The sequence below is a fragment of the Pteropus vampyrus genome, unplaced genomic scaffold (genome assembly GCF_000151845.1).
Source record: "Pteropus vampyrus isolate Shadow unplaced genomic scaffold, Pvam_2.0 Scaffold95, whole genome shotgun sequence".
Classification (NCBI taxonomy): domain Eukaryota; kingdom Metazoa; phylum Chordata; class Mammalia; order Chiroptera; family Pteropodidae; genus Pteropus; species Pteropus vampyrus.
In genome coordinates this window covers 2,190,489-2,204,476 of record NW_011888876.1, presented here as the reverse complement: position 1 = coordinate 2,204,476, position 13,988 = coordinate 2,190,489, and the positions used below count along the sequence as shown (strand labels likewise).

Below are 13,988 nucleotides of genomic sequence, written 5' to 3'. Positions count from 1 at the left end.
TTGAGTACTTTCTGTGAATTAGTCACAGTTTAGAGAGGAGGAAATGGACTTTAAATAAGAAAACAGAAAACTATAGAAGTACACGTTATGCAGACCTCTCTGAAAGAGTCAGGTGATTTCTAGTTCAGTCTTTGACTTGGAGCTGTCACGTTTGGGTCCCACTGAACATATGTAGACTGTTTCCTCAGGATCTTCCAGACTGATCTGGCTCTTGGCTCAGAGACCAAACGCCCTTCTCATCTGGTTCAGATGGCTCTTCTCAGCCCAATAACTAAGGCACTGAGGACCTGTCAGCCTGTACATCGAAGAGTCCCGGGAGCATAGTGGAAGATGCTGTCGAGACTGAACCAAGATTTTTTTGCCAAGACAGAATGTGTTTATTCCTATATATGCCCCTTGAAGAAAAATGAGAAAGACTAGGCATGTTTTTTTGTTCGTTGTTGTTGTTTTTTTTTTTTAATAGCCAGGTAAGGCTCTTTCAGAGATAGAAATTACCAGACTTCTCACTGGTTTGGTGTTTTGACTTCCAGGGAACCCAGAAAATATGCCTTCCCTACAGCCCCACCAAAACTCTGTCTGCGAAGTCCATCTTAAGGTGAGTACTAACAAATGAAAACCCCACACCAGGGGCCTTTATCATTTTTTTCCTGTGGTCATTCTGTTAGTTTTCTGTTTTCTTCAACCAGATATATTGCTAAGCACTCAACATGCTCATGTAATCTTCACAGCAGCCGTAAAAGGCAGGTACAGTCATTATCCCCATTTTATGGATGAGGAAGTGGAGGCTCGGGGAGAAAGCCAAGGCCACACAGCAGTACGTGGTAGACTGAGGCCCGAGTCCAAGTCCGGTTCATCCTGAGCATCTCCACGCTGCATTAGCTGTCTGCTTCCTTTTTTCTTGCATGCAAGCAGACACTTTGGTTTTGTAAAGAAAATCAGGAAATATTTTCCCTTTCATGTTTCCGCTTTGAAATGGAAACTTTCATGTCAGCAAATGCTTCTCGGGGAATAATGTGCTTATTCTTCACCAGACAGAGAGTTAAATGAATGGGACATCCAGCCGCCCCGTGTTCAGCTGCCTCTCGTGCCCCCACTTTTCCCACTCCCTTTCATCTCTCTCCCCTGCTGGCTGGCCGCCTCCGCTAAGGACTGCCACCACGTTGTCCCCAGCTAAGACGGTACATCATACCAACAGTTGCTTCTGTTTGTCAGGCGCGGTGCTAAAGGCTTTACCAGCATCCTCTTTAAACCAGCCCCACAGAGTGGATCTACGATTATCTTCACTCCACACAGGAGGACTCGGCACCTCAGAGAGTGACAAAGATCTCACAGCTTGTGAACCCACAGAGTTGGGATTTAAACCTAGGTTCGCGTGACTCTGGGGCGCGGGCTGTTAACCACTAATGACATATGGTGTGACTACGAGAGCTTATTCCGTGCCCTGGTGACTTACTCTCTGTTCAGCTGCAGCTAGGTGCCAGTGGGGGTGGTGTCTGCCGTGTTCCCAGTGCAGCTCATACTTGCCATAGTGTCCCTTAGAGTGTCAAAGTTGACTCTCTCAGCCAGAATGGCATCTGGCCAATGAAAGGGCACCGAAATTAAGAAGGTAAAAATTTCGTATCTCATTTTTAAGCTTGATTTGGTCTCCAAATTGCAGACTTTCCCCTCTCCGCTCTAGGGCTTCAGGTTTTTCTTCTGAGTGGTCTGAAGCCCAAATGAAGAAAGCATCAGCGACAAGGTTAACACTTTTGCTGAGCGCAGACATATCTTGCTGCTTCTAAATCTTAACTTGCCTCGAAAGACAAGGGATTTCATTTAGTTCTAATTTCATTTAGTTATATGAATAGGGCCCTCGCTTCTCAGCCCACCACTCCTAGCCAGAGCACGCTTCAGCAAGAAAACGTTTTGAAAGTTGTGAAAAATTAAAACTTTTACAGTTGCTGCCAATTGAAGAAAAGAGTTTATCTTCATTTGTTACAATCACGAACTTGAAAACTTAAAAAGAAATTAAAATATCAATATTATGGAGCCAGATAAGCCCGAGTTCAAATCTTGGCTCTGCTACTTAACAAGCTGTTATCATAGACTGAGCCTCAATTTCCTCATCTTTAAAATGGGCATAAAATAGTACTTGCCTCATAGAAACTAAATGAGATGAAAGCATTTAGCAGGGTGCCTGGAATAAGTAAGTACTTTATAAACATTAGCTAGTGTTTTTACCTTTCACTTACAAATACAGGAATCCTGGCTGGAAAGGGCCTTAGAGATCATCTAGTTCAATTTTCTTGTGCTACTTCTAGGGGGACTTAGGCTAGAAGAAGTTAATGCTGCTCGTCCAGAGTAAAACATAAAAGAACAACTCTGTTAAAGATGGTCTTTTGCCCCAAGTGGCAGAGCAACTGCCAGAGGAAGAAAGATATAGCGGGTGGCCTCGATTACGTTTCATTTTATCATTAATCGCTGTGTAAATGTCAACGAATCACTTTTTGAGTAAATAAAAGTAAGATCATGAAAATTAGTCAAGATTTTCTGAAACAGACGTTCTCGATTCCTCCTTTCCTCCCTTATTATGTAAGTGTCATTGGGGGACAGTTATACAGGTTAAGTACAGTACAGTATTTGGTTTCTGTCATATATTTATATGTCTATTCACTGCTCCTCCTTTGTTGGGTTTTTATCTCCTGTGGGCCAGGCCCTTCCATGATTTACTAGGAGATACTATTTAGCTTCTCTAAAGCAGGGATCCCCAACCCCTGGGTCACGGACCGGTACCGGTCCTGGTCCGTGGCCTGTTAGGAACTGGGCCACACAGCAGGAAGTGAGCGGTTGGCGGCGAGCGAAGCTTCGTCTGTATCTGCAGCCGCTCCCCAGCACTAGCATCACCGCCTCAGTTCTGCCTCAGATCATCAGGCATTAGATTCTCACAGGAGCACCAGTCCCTGGTGCTGAAAAGGTTGGGGACCGCTGCTCTAAAGAACTGAGATTACTCCACGTTATTTAAGGTTCCACCGCACTGTGGCTCACTCATTCTGTCCATTGTGTTGCAGTGCCATGAATCTGGACAAATTTGAGAAAGGCCCCAGGGAGATTTTTCATCCTGAGATACAAAAGGTAACAGAACTTTCTGGTTTGTAATTGTATAAATGTGATCGCAGTGTTAGATTGGGACGACAGGTCGACAGGTCATCAGTGGTTCCTAGCCTACGATCCCCACCAGAATCACCTGTGAAGCTTTGAAAACGTCCGCATAGGGAACCTCACACCTGAGATTCTGATATGGTAGCTCTGAGGGAGCAGCTGGGAACCTGGGTTTTTCAGAAGTTCCGGGAGTGATTCTGAGGCCCAGCCACAACTAAGAACCGCTGAGCTATATGATCCCCGATCCATGAACCCAAAGGGTTTGTGCTCAGAAAGATCTCATGGGCTTAAAAGCCAATCCTTTTACTGAGCGATATAGAATGATGTGGAATGAGAGATTTTCTGAAATCAGTAAAATGCAAAATGTGCTTTTTGAGATCCAATTCACATAGAACGCTGTGCTGGGTCCCAGAGAGGACGGAGGGTGTCCAGACTGTCATCCTGTTTTCTTTGAACTTATGGTTAAGGGAAAACAGTCTACACTGGGAAGAAAAAAACCCTGAGGCATAGGTAATGGTCCATCGGAAAAATGTCTACCGAACTAACCAATTTGCCTTGAAATCCTCCCCTTGAAACATGTGAACATGGCCGTCACTAGTAGTGTGCCAGCTGTGTGTCAGGGAGCTCCTAGGAGCTGGGCGTGCCAAGGCTGGGTGACAGGGAAGAGGCCGGGGTGACGGGCTGGGATTCCATCTGGAAGGGCGGGGGTGCCGCAGAGGCTCTCGCGGAGAGGCCTCACGCTTGAATCTGCCTTGGGGGAAGTAAACAGTGTGAAGAGGACGGATGGAAGGATGGAAGGATGAGCTTGTTCCTGCTCATTCCTGTACACCTTTAAAATACAATAAGCTTTTAGCATAAAGCTGTTGACTCTCAGCTTACCCCCGAGCTGGGTGAATTCCCTTATCTTTCGTTTTAATTGAATTTTTAAAATATCACAGGTAGCCTGTCTACACTCCAAAAGGAACTGAGGCAGAAATGAGTGAGGTTAAACTTCAAGCCGCTTTAAGCCATGCTGTGCTCAGAAGTAATTTTTATAGCAAACTTAAAGACAGATTAGAATCATAAATAGGCCGGTACCAGTGTGCCTTTATTACATCATTTGTACGGGTTATTCTTAATTCTTCTTGCAGCCTGGATGAGACCCCCAGACACAAGGCCCCAAAACCCACGGCGCCCACTCTGGTGCTTCTTTCTGCATCGTGCAGCTGAGCAGACCCCCTCAGCTGAGCTCATCTCCGCTCAGCCATCCTTACCTGCTTTCTCTCTCCCATAAAAGGGGACGACCTTGTCCCTATTTGTATCATAACAAAAGGCACTTCATGCTTTTCTCACATTCACATTTTGACTCCCTTAACAAAGAACTATTCATGAGCCTTCCTCATCCTCTGTGTGTGTGCGTGTGTGTGTGTGTGTGCACGTGAGTGTGCAACTGAGCAGCAGTAGTTTGACAGCTGTCAATCAGATTTCTGGAGATTTCTCTAACAGGCTTTAGGTAGAAGGGAAAGAGTTCTTCTAAATCACTGGACCCAAAAAGTAAAGTAAGCCAATTGTTATAAAGAAGGCGTCTCTCCGCCAAGTGGGAAGGTGGCTGATGCTATTTAAAAACGTTAAATCTCTGTTTCTGACTACTTTACTGTAGCAACATTTTTCTTGGCCAAAATCTTTCCAGAAGCAATGTGTGATAAGCTAGCTTTAAATGGATAGAGAAATCTAGGTGTCCGTGTGTTTCTTCCCACTGCTGTGCCCCATCTTTGTTTTTAGATAGTGGTGGTATCACATGACTTTCCAAAATGACCAGGTCTTTTATAAAAATCCATAGCGCTAAATTTGAATTTTAAAAGCACTTTGGGGGCGGGGCGGGGGGCAGGGAGGAAGTAGTGTAAACTTCAGTAAACTGAAGCTTGGCTTTCACAGAAGGTCAAAACATGGACATAACTTTTCAAACTTTATTTGATAGGACTTGCTGGTTCTGGAAGAACAAGAGGTGAGTAATTTTATGAGCTCTCAGTCCCTGCTGTGCTCTGCCTCCATGTTTGTAAATGTGCTTCTCCCTTCTCCATGAAAACAACCTTTTCCTTCAGTCAAACCCCTGCCTGGATTTGCACAGTGTGAGTCTATTATCACTGAAAGACGTTACTGACTGGTTTCTCAAGGTATATTTCAGAATTGTCTGTGCAGCTAGTTATAAAGAGGTAAAAGCCATCAAGCTACTTAAATCTGGCTTAGAAATATTCACATTTTAATCTCATGATCAGGGTAATGAGGTTTTGATTTTCCTTAAATTAAAGACAAGGCGTTTGCACTTTATTACACACTCCGTTGACGGGATGTCATATTTATTTGTGTGTTTCTAGTCCCCGTTGCCTCACTTAAAAAATGTATTGGGTTTTCTAAGTACATAACTAACACAGGGACGTATCCAAAATATTATAAATAGGCGTTGAGTAAATAGAGGCTGGTTTGTAGATACTGTGCTTCTCAGTAAATATCACTCATCCAGTTGCTCAGGCCAAATTTGGAAAAATCCTTAACACGTCTTTTTCTTTCATACCCCCTATCTCATCCATCAGTACATCCTGTTGACCCTTCTTCAGACTACACCCCTAAATCAAACATTTCTCAGTGCTTCCGCCACGACCGTGCCAGTTCGTTGGCACCAGCCCATCACCTCACGCTCGGACTCTGCAGTGTCTCTGACTCTTCTCCCTGCTTCCGCTCTTGCCTTCTGTTCTCGTTTTCCTACGGTGTCCACATGGTCCTTTTAAAACCTGTCGAATCAGGTCGTCCCTAGGCTCAAAACGCCAGCGGCTTCCCATCCCTCTCAAAGTAAAGCCCAGCGTCCCTATCGTGGCCTGCTGGGGCCTGCGTGACCCGGCTCACGCTACTCTCCATCCTGTCCCTATCGACTGAGACTTACTCCACCTTCTCAGCAAGAGCCTACTGTTCCCAACGCCGGGATGCTCTTCCCCGGATGTCCTCATGGGTCACACTCTTAGCCGATTAGGGTATCTGCTCAGAGAGGCCTTCGCCGATGACGCTAAAATGGCATATGCCTCTCACCCGCTCCTGCACGGCTCTGCTTCCCTTCTTAGCGCATGTGTCTTCGTTCATTTATTTATTTATCTGTCGCCCCCACTAGACGGTAGGTCCCACGAGAACGGGGACTCGCTCGGTTTTGTCCCCCGCTGTAACCCCACATCCTGAAACGGTGCAGATAGAGAGCACAGAGTAAATATTTGTTGGTGGACTAAGTGAATTCTGTATTGATTGAATGGATTATGAGCTATTATGATGCCATTAAAAAGAATGAGGTGGACCTTTATTTACTGGCTTGGAAAGATTTCCATGACATAATGTTTATTGGAAAAAAGAAGCAAAGATTGATACGTATATTCATTTGTTCATTCATTCATTCATTCATTCAACAAATATTGAGCTCTTACTGTGTGTGTGCCATGTACTGTTTGAGGCATTGGGGACACACTAATGAACAAGACAGGGTCCCTTCTTCATGGTGGGTAAGACAAACTAAAGAGGTAAACCAACAAACATAAACATCGATAGCCCCATGAGATCTGAAGAGAGTATAATGAGGTAAATGAAACAGAGTAAGGTTTTCTAGAATGAGCAAATGGGGACGGTTTCTCTGAGGCAGTGACGTCTCAGCTGATTCCTGAACGTGGCGGTGGGAGCTGAACAGCTGTACCCTGGAGCGTTGGCGGGAGATTCTGCGGGCCGGGCAGTGGAGGTGTAGGCTGGGATGCAGCAGGGAGCGGGCAAAGGGAGACATCTACATTTTCATCTGTATATTATCCATGTGTGAATCATGCTTGTTGCTAAAGAAATCATGAACTCCATGTGTAATTTGTAAGAGGCAAAGAATAAAAGTAATACACATTTCTGGTAAACATTTGAAAAACACAGAAATGCACAGAACATAAAAGGAAAACGTCACCTACGATCACAGGGAAAACTAGTATTAGTGTAGTATCACGTTTTGCTATCAGTTTTATATTTTATGTAAAACTAGAATTATACCATGTATCGTGTTTATGCCTCAAAATCACTCTACTCGTTAATTTATAGAGATTTATGGAGCACCCACAGAGTGCTTGCTTGCCCACGCCCGTGGTGGCAAACGAACAATCCAGTAATCTATCAATGGACAGTGCGAAAGCCCCTCCCACTTTGCCTCCTCCACCCTCCCTCAGAGAACCCTGGTAAACCGTTTGGTGCATGTCCTCTCATGTTTTTTTGGGATCTCCAAATTTTTGAAAAATAAGTAGCTGATCTCTTGATTCTCAATTTTATTTTCTTACCAACGGGATATTTGCTTGAAGCAACAAGAGTCCTCCTTACAATATAACTCGTGTACAACATAACGAATATTTTTACCCCAGTGTCTCTGAGGAGATATGAGCAGTGGCCACCATCTTTCAGACCCGGCCTGAGAGCCGTGAGGCCAGGGCTCTGCTATTTAATGCCTCCAACTTCTCAGCCGGGAGCATTTATCCCAACTCTGCCCAATCATAGTGATTAGCGATCAGCTGCAAAGATGGGCAGGGAAAAGGTTAATAAAGAACTCTAGCGATGTTCCCGCAAGGCTTTCTGTTTGGCAAAGTATTGTCTGTCTCCTGAAACCCGAGTTTGGCTCACTGCATAGAGAGGCACCCCCAGGAGAGGACGTGGCTCCGAGGTGTGATACACACGAAGCGGCTGAGAGACGTGTGGGGACACGTGGATCTCGGAAATATGGAGGCACCGCCTAAACCAGGGTCACGAGGAACCAGGGGTGTCCAGTTTGAGTCAGGCCATCATTTCTTGACCCCAAAAGATTCTTCTGGCATCATTAGGACTTTAATTTACCCTCATACTTCACTTTCCTCAGAAGAAATAGAATTCCTAGCATACTATAAATTCCCAAGAATGTGACTGAGTATACATTGGTTTATAATCATGTTGAATTTTGTCTCAAAATTTAGAGCTTAAATGTTAGATAATAATTAAACAATCTTGGAAAAAAAAATAAAGATGCTGTTTTCTGTGTGCAGTTTAAGTATTCAAAATCTAATCCCAGTTTTGTAAAGTAACATATACATGTTACAAAATTTGTGATAAGGCGATCATAAATGTCACCTTAAATCATTTCAATAAAAAGGACAGATGGTTTCTTTATTAAATTAAAAGACCCATATCAGTAAGGATTACAGATATGAGCTTATCTCTATAGTGAGCGTCTGAGCAGGACTTAAGGAAACCAGTCCCCATGGATGCCCTCCACCAGTCGGTCACCTCAGAGGGCCCAGGTCTGGTCCTCCTCCGCCCCCCAAGTTCCAGCAGCCAGCCTCATGAGGCACTAATGAGGTCAGGGCGAGTGGTTTGTTAAAACATGATCCGCGATGGTTAGACATCCCCAAATCAAACCAGCCCCTCTTAAAAACTGTCTTCTTCCAAAATATTATCCATTGTATCGAGTGATACCTTGATTTCTAGAGATAAGTGGAAGCTCTGTTAGTGTCCGACGTCATCTGGGAAGTCCTAGAAACGAAATTACCTAAATGACACCCTGTAAGAAATTTCAAGTACTTCACGAGGCCTTGCAACACCGGTCTTTCTGGGGTCTCCACCTGAAGCAGGAGGGGTCCTCAGCCAAGGGGACAGGTAGCATGATGCCAATCACAGAGCAGCCCCACGAAAGCTTTGAAAAGCTTCGGCCAGTGATCAGGCAGCAGTGGGCCCCATTTCTGCTTGTCACTCTCAGCGTCACTCGACTGAAAACCACCTTAGGAAGACTGTGCCATGGCGCTGGAAAGAGCAGCTTCGGTCCTGCCATTCACGCAGTGCCAGCCTGGGGCGAGTCTCGCCTTCCCTGGGCTTCAGGCGTCCTGTCTGTAACGTGAACGTGCGGATTCGGGGGGCTTAGGGCCCCTCTGGTTCCACAGGCTGTTAGTTCACGGTTCATGGCCCCCATGACAGACCTGGACCTTCTTTCTACCCTTGGCTTGCGAGCCAGCAGCGCAGCCGGGCCTGATCCTGGGCCTCCTGACACTCTGCTGTTTGTTCCTCTCATCCAGTGGTTCTCAGAGCGGGGTCCCTGGGCCACAGCATCAGCATCACCTGGGAGTGTGTCAGAAATACAGACCCTTGGGTCCCCCACTCCCAGTACAACTGAATTGGAAACTCTGGGAACAGAGCCCAGCCCCCTTTATTTTAACAAGCTTTCCAGGGGATTCCGATGCCTGGCCAAGTTTGAGAACCAGTGTTTTAGTCTCTACACTGTTGTCCTAAGAGGGTCACCTGTCAGACCCCAAACTACTATCGGCGCTTTTAAGGGACCACTGAGAATGGAAGAGGTGCCGGAGTCCTGGGGACGTGTGATTGCTGTCATTTCCAAAATAGACAAAGAAGTCATTGCTTGGAGGCAGCTTCTGAAATAAGTTGTATCTGACCAGCTATGTTCCTTATTTATTCTGCACATGATTACGCCATGAATATTTATTAATCCTGTCCCTTATAGCCAGCACTGTGATGGGCCCTGGAGATTCCATGGAAAGTAAGACTCATATGATCCTTCCTTCATGGGACTTGTATTCAATGGTGGAAACAAATATTCAAGTTTAATCAAAGAATTGCAGAGCGCTACTAAGAAAATAAACAAGGGGCTATAACAGAGGATAACAGTTGGGGGAGGGTGGCATTTGAGCTGAGACCTATGTGGAGAAGTCCCGGCTGTAGAAAGGGCTCCAGGTGGAGGGTCAGCCTGGGAGTGTCCCCTTACTCTGTATAGAAAACCACCATATAGAAAAACCACTGTTCGTGATGGGTGTGCATCTGTCCCTCAGGTGTGTTGGGGACAGGGACACGTTTGGAAGCACAGCCTTAGACCTTTAGATTTTCATAGTCTTAATCCTGCCAGATCCAGCTGTCCTGAAGCCTGGCATTCTGCCCTGTCCCCACCTCTGACCCACCGGTCAATGCTCTAAGCAAAGCACCTTTGTCCTTGTCTGTGTCTTAATGACCACCAGGAATCCTCCATGTGGTAGTGGATCAACCAGCCTTGCAAAGTTTGAGTCTCTTCCAATCTCAGATTTTATTATTATTATTATGAAATACTTCAAGAATACAAAAAAAAGAAAAAGAAAACCATAGAGAATAATATAATGAAGACCTGTGAACACAGTATCTGGCTTAGAAAAATATATATATCAAAAAATACAGTTGAGCTCCTGATCCCATTCCCCCTTCTTCTACAGAAGCTACTACCTTGCACTGGGTATTTATTATTCCCATGGGATCCGATTTTAATTCAGTGTTTAAAGTAGAAGACAGCAGACCGACCATTTGTACTAGCTAATTCTTGATTGCCTTCCCTTCCCCCCATATCTGTTTTGTAAATTTCTGAGCTTAAATGTCTTTAGGAATTGAGTGGAAGGGTGAGCTTTTAGAATAACTTGCCTACAGTTTTCATTTCTGTTTCTGAAAGTCAACAGGTATCAGCCTCAGAGTGTCGTGTTGAGTTTCGAATCACACTGAGCTCTCTGTGTGCCAACTGGCGTCATCGGAAGATGGTGCCGGTCCAGGGAGTCCCATGAGCTACTTATGTTGAGCTCTGTTCTGCAGAAGCGTGGGCCTGGCATCCTGCAGGCGCCATTAGCAACGAACGACATTACAAATGAACTAACTCACATAAAAGCGTAGAGATTGACCTGTAAACTGAGGCAATCTATAAAAATAAAGGAATGATTGTTATTAATATGGGTCCGAATTGAGCTGGAGGGGAGGGAGGAATCCCCTAGTGTCCATCCTGGTCACCTGGCAGTTTTCCTAAATATTCACGGCCAGCGCATCTCATAACCGTGCATGCTTTGATGATAAAATGAAAGTCACCACCTTTTGTTGTCTTGTCGCAAAGGGCTCTGTGAATTTCAAGTTCGGGGTTCTTTTTGCCAAAGACGGGCAGCTCACTGATGACGAGATGTTCAGCAATGGTGAGTGTCCTCACCTCTCTTCCGCTGATGGAGACCCCGCTCTGCTTCCCCACACTTTCAACGATCTAAACTGATCTTGCCAGTTGCCTTGGAGTCTTTAATACAAAGAAATAGCCAGCAGTTTTATGAAACTTGGGGCAGATTTTCAGGGTAAATGTTGTAGGGCAGATGTCGCCCAATTACAAGATAGTGCCATGTTCCTGTTATTTAGCACCTTTCATGTTAAATTCCTGTTGATTATTAATGAAAACAGTAGTGACATTTTCATTTTACAATACTAAACACCCGGGACCCCCATCGGGCAGGGGCGAGGTTGGTTGGTCTGATTTTGTAGTTTTCTTTTCCTTGGATTCCTGGGAATTGTGGCCCCGCCTACATGGGCTCCAGGAAAAAGGAAGCGTGACTTCAATCTCCCTCCCACCACACACATCTGCAGAGCCTCGCTAACTTTCAAGCGACTTCAGCGCATAGTTAGAAAATGAGGACTTGTTGGTACCATACTCTCTTCACACTTTTACGTCTCCCTACAGAAATCGGAAGTGACGCTTTTCAAAAATTTTTAAACCTCCTGGGTGACACGATCACTCTAAAGGGCTGGACAGGCTACCGTGGAGGTCTGGACACCAAAAGTAAGCTGGCCTCTCGATTCGTTCTGTTGTCGTTTGTACCGCTTTTGTCATTATCCCGATCTGTATTTGAATGTGGTACCCAAGATGGAGGAAGGGATGGACTAAGAGGATTAGAGGGGATTGGAGATTCACACCCAGGCTGACATGGGGCCCCTGGACACATGTGGTGGCTCCATTGAGCTTTGCCAGACTACGTCAGCTCTCACAGCCCCTAGGAGTGGCAGAAGTCATGGTCTGCCCGTGAATTCTGAGCGTAGAGCATCTTCATATGCCAGGACTGTGTGAGGCTCGGGCGATACAGCGATGGATTAACCAACGTGGTCCCTGCCTTCCAGTCCAGTGGACGCACAGACATTCAGCAGATACTTATCAGATAGCTTAGTACTAAGTACTTGGATGAAGTAAGAAGGAAACGTACAGCGTGCCATGGGGGCATTTTAACTAATCTGGGGATTCAGACCCAGGAGGCTTCCCAGAGGGTGTGATGAGTGGGAATAATTTGAGTATCTTGAAGGGAGAAGAGAATTCTAAGCAGAGAAGCGTGTGAAGCCTCCAAGGCAGGAAAGAGCATGATATGTTCTAGAAACTAAGAGAATACCTTAGTTTGTGCCCAGCGGGAGCAGAGGGACTTGGAGGAAGGGGGAAGGTGATCCCACAGGGACTTTGAAATCATATTAATGATGTTGGATCTTATTCTAAATGGAATCGCTGTCACTAAGGGGTTTTAAGTAGGGGCGTGACGGGATCGGATCGCACCTCTGAGCAGAACATGCTGGCCGCCGGGGGGAGAAGGGGCCGCTGGTAGTTAGGAGGCTGTTGGCACAGTCCAAGCAGGAGATGATGATCGCCTCGCCTGGGAGTGGCGGGGAGGACAGAGGACCGATTCAAGAGCGGTTGTAGCGGTCAAACTGGCAGGAACCTCCTGTGGCTGATCGAACGTGGGGATAAAGAGGAAAAAGGAACGACGGAGGACACCTGGGTTTCTGCCCCTGGCAGCTGGGCGGGTGGTGGCTCAGACTGGGAACACCCGAGGGGAAGCGGTGTGGGCGAAGGAGTCTGAGGAGTGGAGATAAGTAAGATCACGAGTTTAGATTTGGAGTCGCTGACGCTCTCTCACAATTGTGTAGCATTTCTGGTTTTCCCTGTGCCTTCACTTCCGTCGGTTTATTTGCTCTTCACGGTCGGTCTTTGAGGTGAGCCGGGCGGGGGATGCAAGGCTCATTTGCCCTAAATTTGACAGGCTTCAAATCCGGGTACCTCTCCCCTCTGGGAGCCTCAGCTCTCCGCCAGCCCACGTTGGCATCCGTTCACCGATTCTGAGGACGGAAAGGTTAGGCGATTTGTGAGAACTGCACCTTGACGACTTAATTGGCAGGTGCAGGGATGAAGTTTTTGGCCCCAGGTGTCAGGTCCCAGCCTCACCCCGACAAGCTCCACGTGCACGTGGTGAATCCGGGAATGCCTGCACACGCATTCATCCCGTCACCAACCCTCAGCCTCTCTCTTACCTTCAAAAGCACCATCCATTGAACCCTTGCTATGGCCAGGCACTCTGCTCAGCACTTTAGAGGGAGAATCTGGTAAACATCCCAAAGAGTTAGATACGATTTTCATCTCCTTTTTCAAATTAAGGAACTGAGGCACAGAGAAAGATGACTTGTCTAAAGGAACATAGCTAATGAGAACTCGAATCCAGGTCCGCCTGACTCCAAAGCATTTTGCCAGTGTTATATTCCTTCTGTTTTGTGGACATGATCGTTATTTGCATGTCACCTTGTGTTAATTTTGTCCTGTACACCAGCAGTAACCAGATGGCAAGGAATTGAAGCATGTTCTCTTTGTCAGCCCAGACTTCTCATGACCTCCTCCGCCGTGGGGCGAGGCGTGCATCAGACAGCAGGCGAGCTTGGAAGGGGAGGAAGAGGTCTCCCCACCTGCGCAGGATCCTTAGTGCTGCTTCCCCTGAGATGGATAATCCAGAATGAGCTTTGGGGCTGTAGTGACTATGTGCTCCACCCCCACCCCCTATCCACACATAGAAACTGTTTCCTTCCAGTCCCAGAATTCTCTGCACCCGCAAAATGCATGCTTGTGTTTTACAGATGATACCACAGGGATTCGTTCGGTGTATACCGTGTACCAAGGGCACGAGATCATGTTTCACGTGTCCACCATGTTGCCGTACTCCAAAGAGAACAAACAGCAGGTACGTGTGAACACACAGACCTTCGAA

General features: G+C 46.2%; 1 protein-coding gene across 1 annotated transcript in view; it reads left to right on the top strand.

Annotated features, from left to right (window-relative positions):
- Nucleotides 1-13,988, top strand: part of GARNL3 (GTPase activating Rap/RanGAP domain like 3) — a 125,734-nt gene that overhangs the window by 67,295 nt on the left and 44,451 nt on the right. Inside the window, exons 6-11 of the mRNA XM_011364347.2 lie at nucleotides 531-595; nucleotides 3,048-3,111; nucleotides 5,096-5,122; nucleotides 11,051-11,126; nucleotides 11,657-11,755; nucleotides 13,858-13,961. Of these exons, the coding sequence (XP_011362649.2) occupies nucleotides 531-595; nucleotides 3,048-3,111; nucleotides 5,096-5,122; nucleotides 11,051-11,126; nucleotides 11,657-11,755; nucleotides 13,858-13,961 (435 nt within the window). The remainder of the gene's footprint in view (nucleotides 1-530; nucleotides 596-3,047; nucleotides 3,112-5,095; nucleotides 5,123-11,050; nucleotides 11,127-11,656; nucleotides 11,756-13,857; nucleotides 13,962-13,988) is intronic.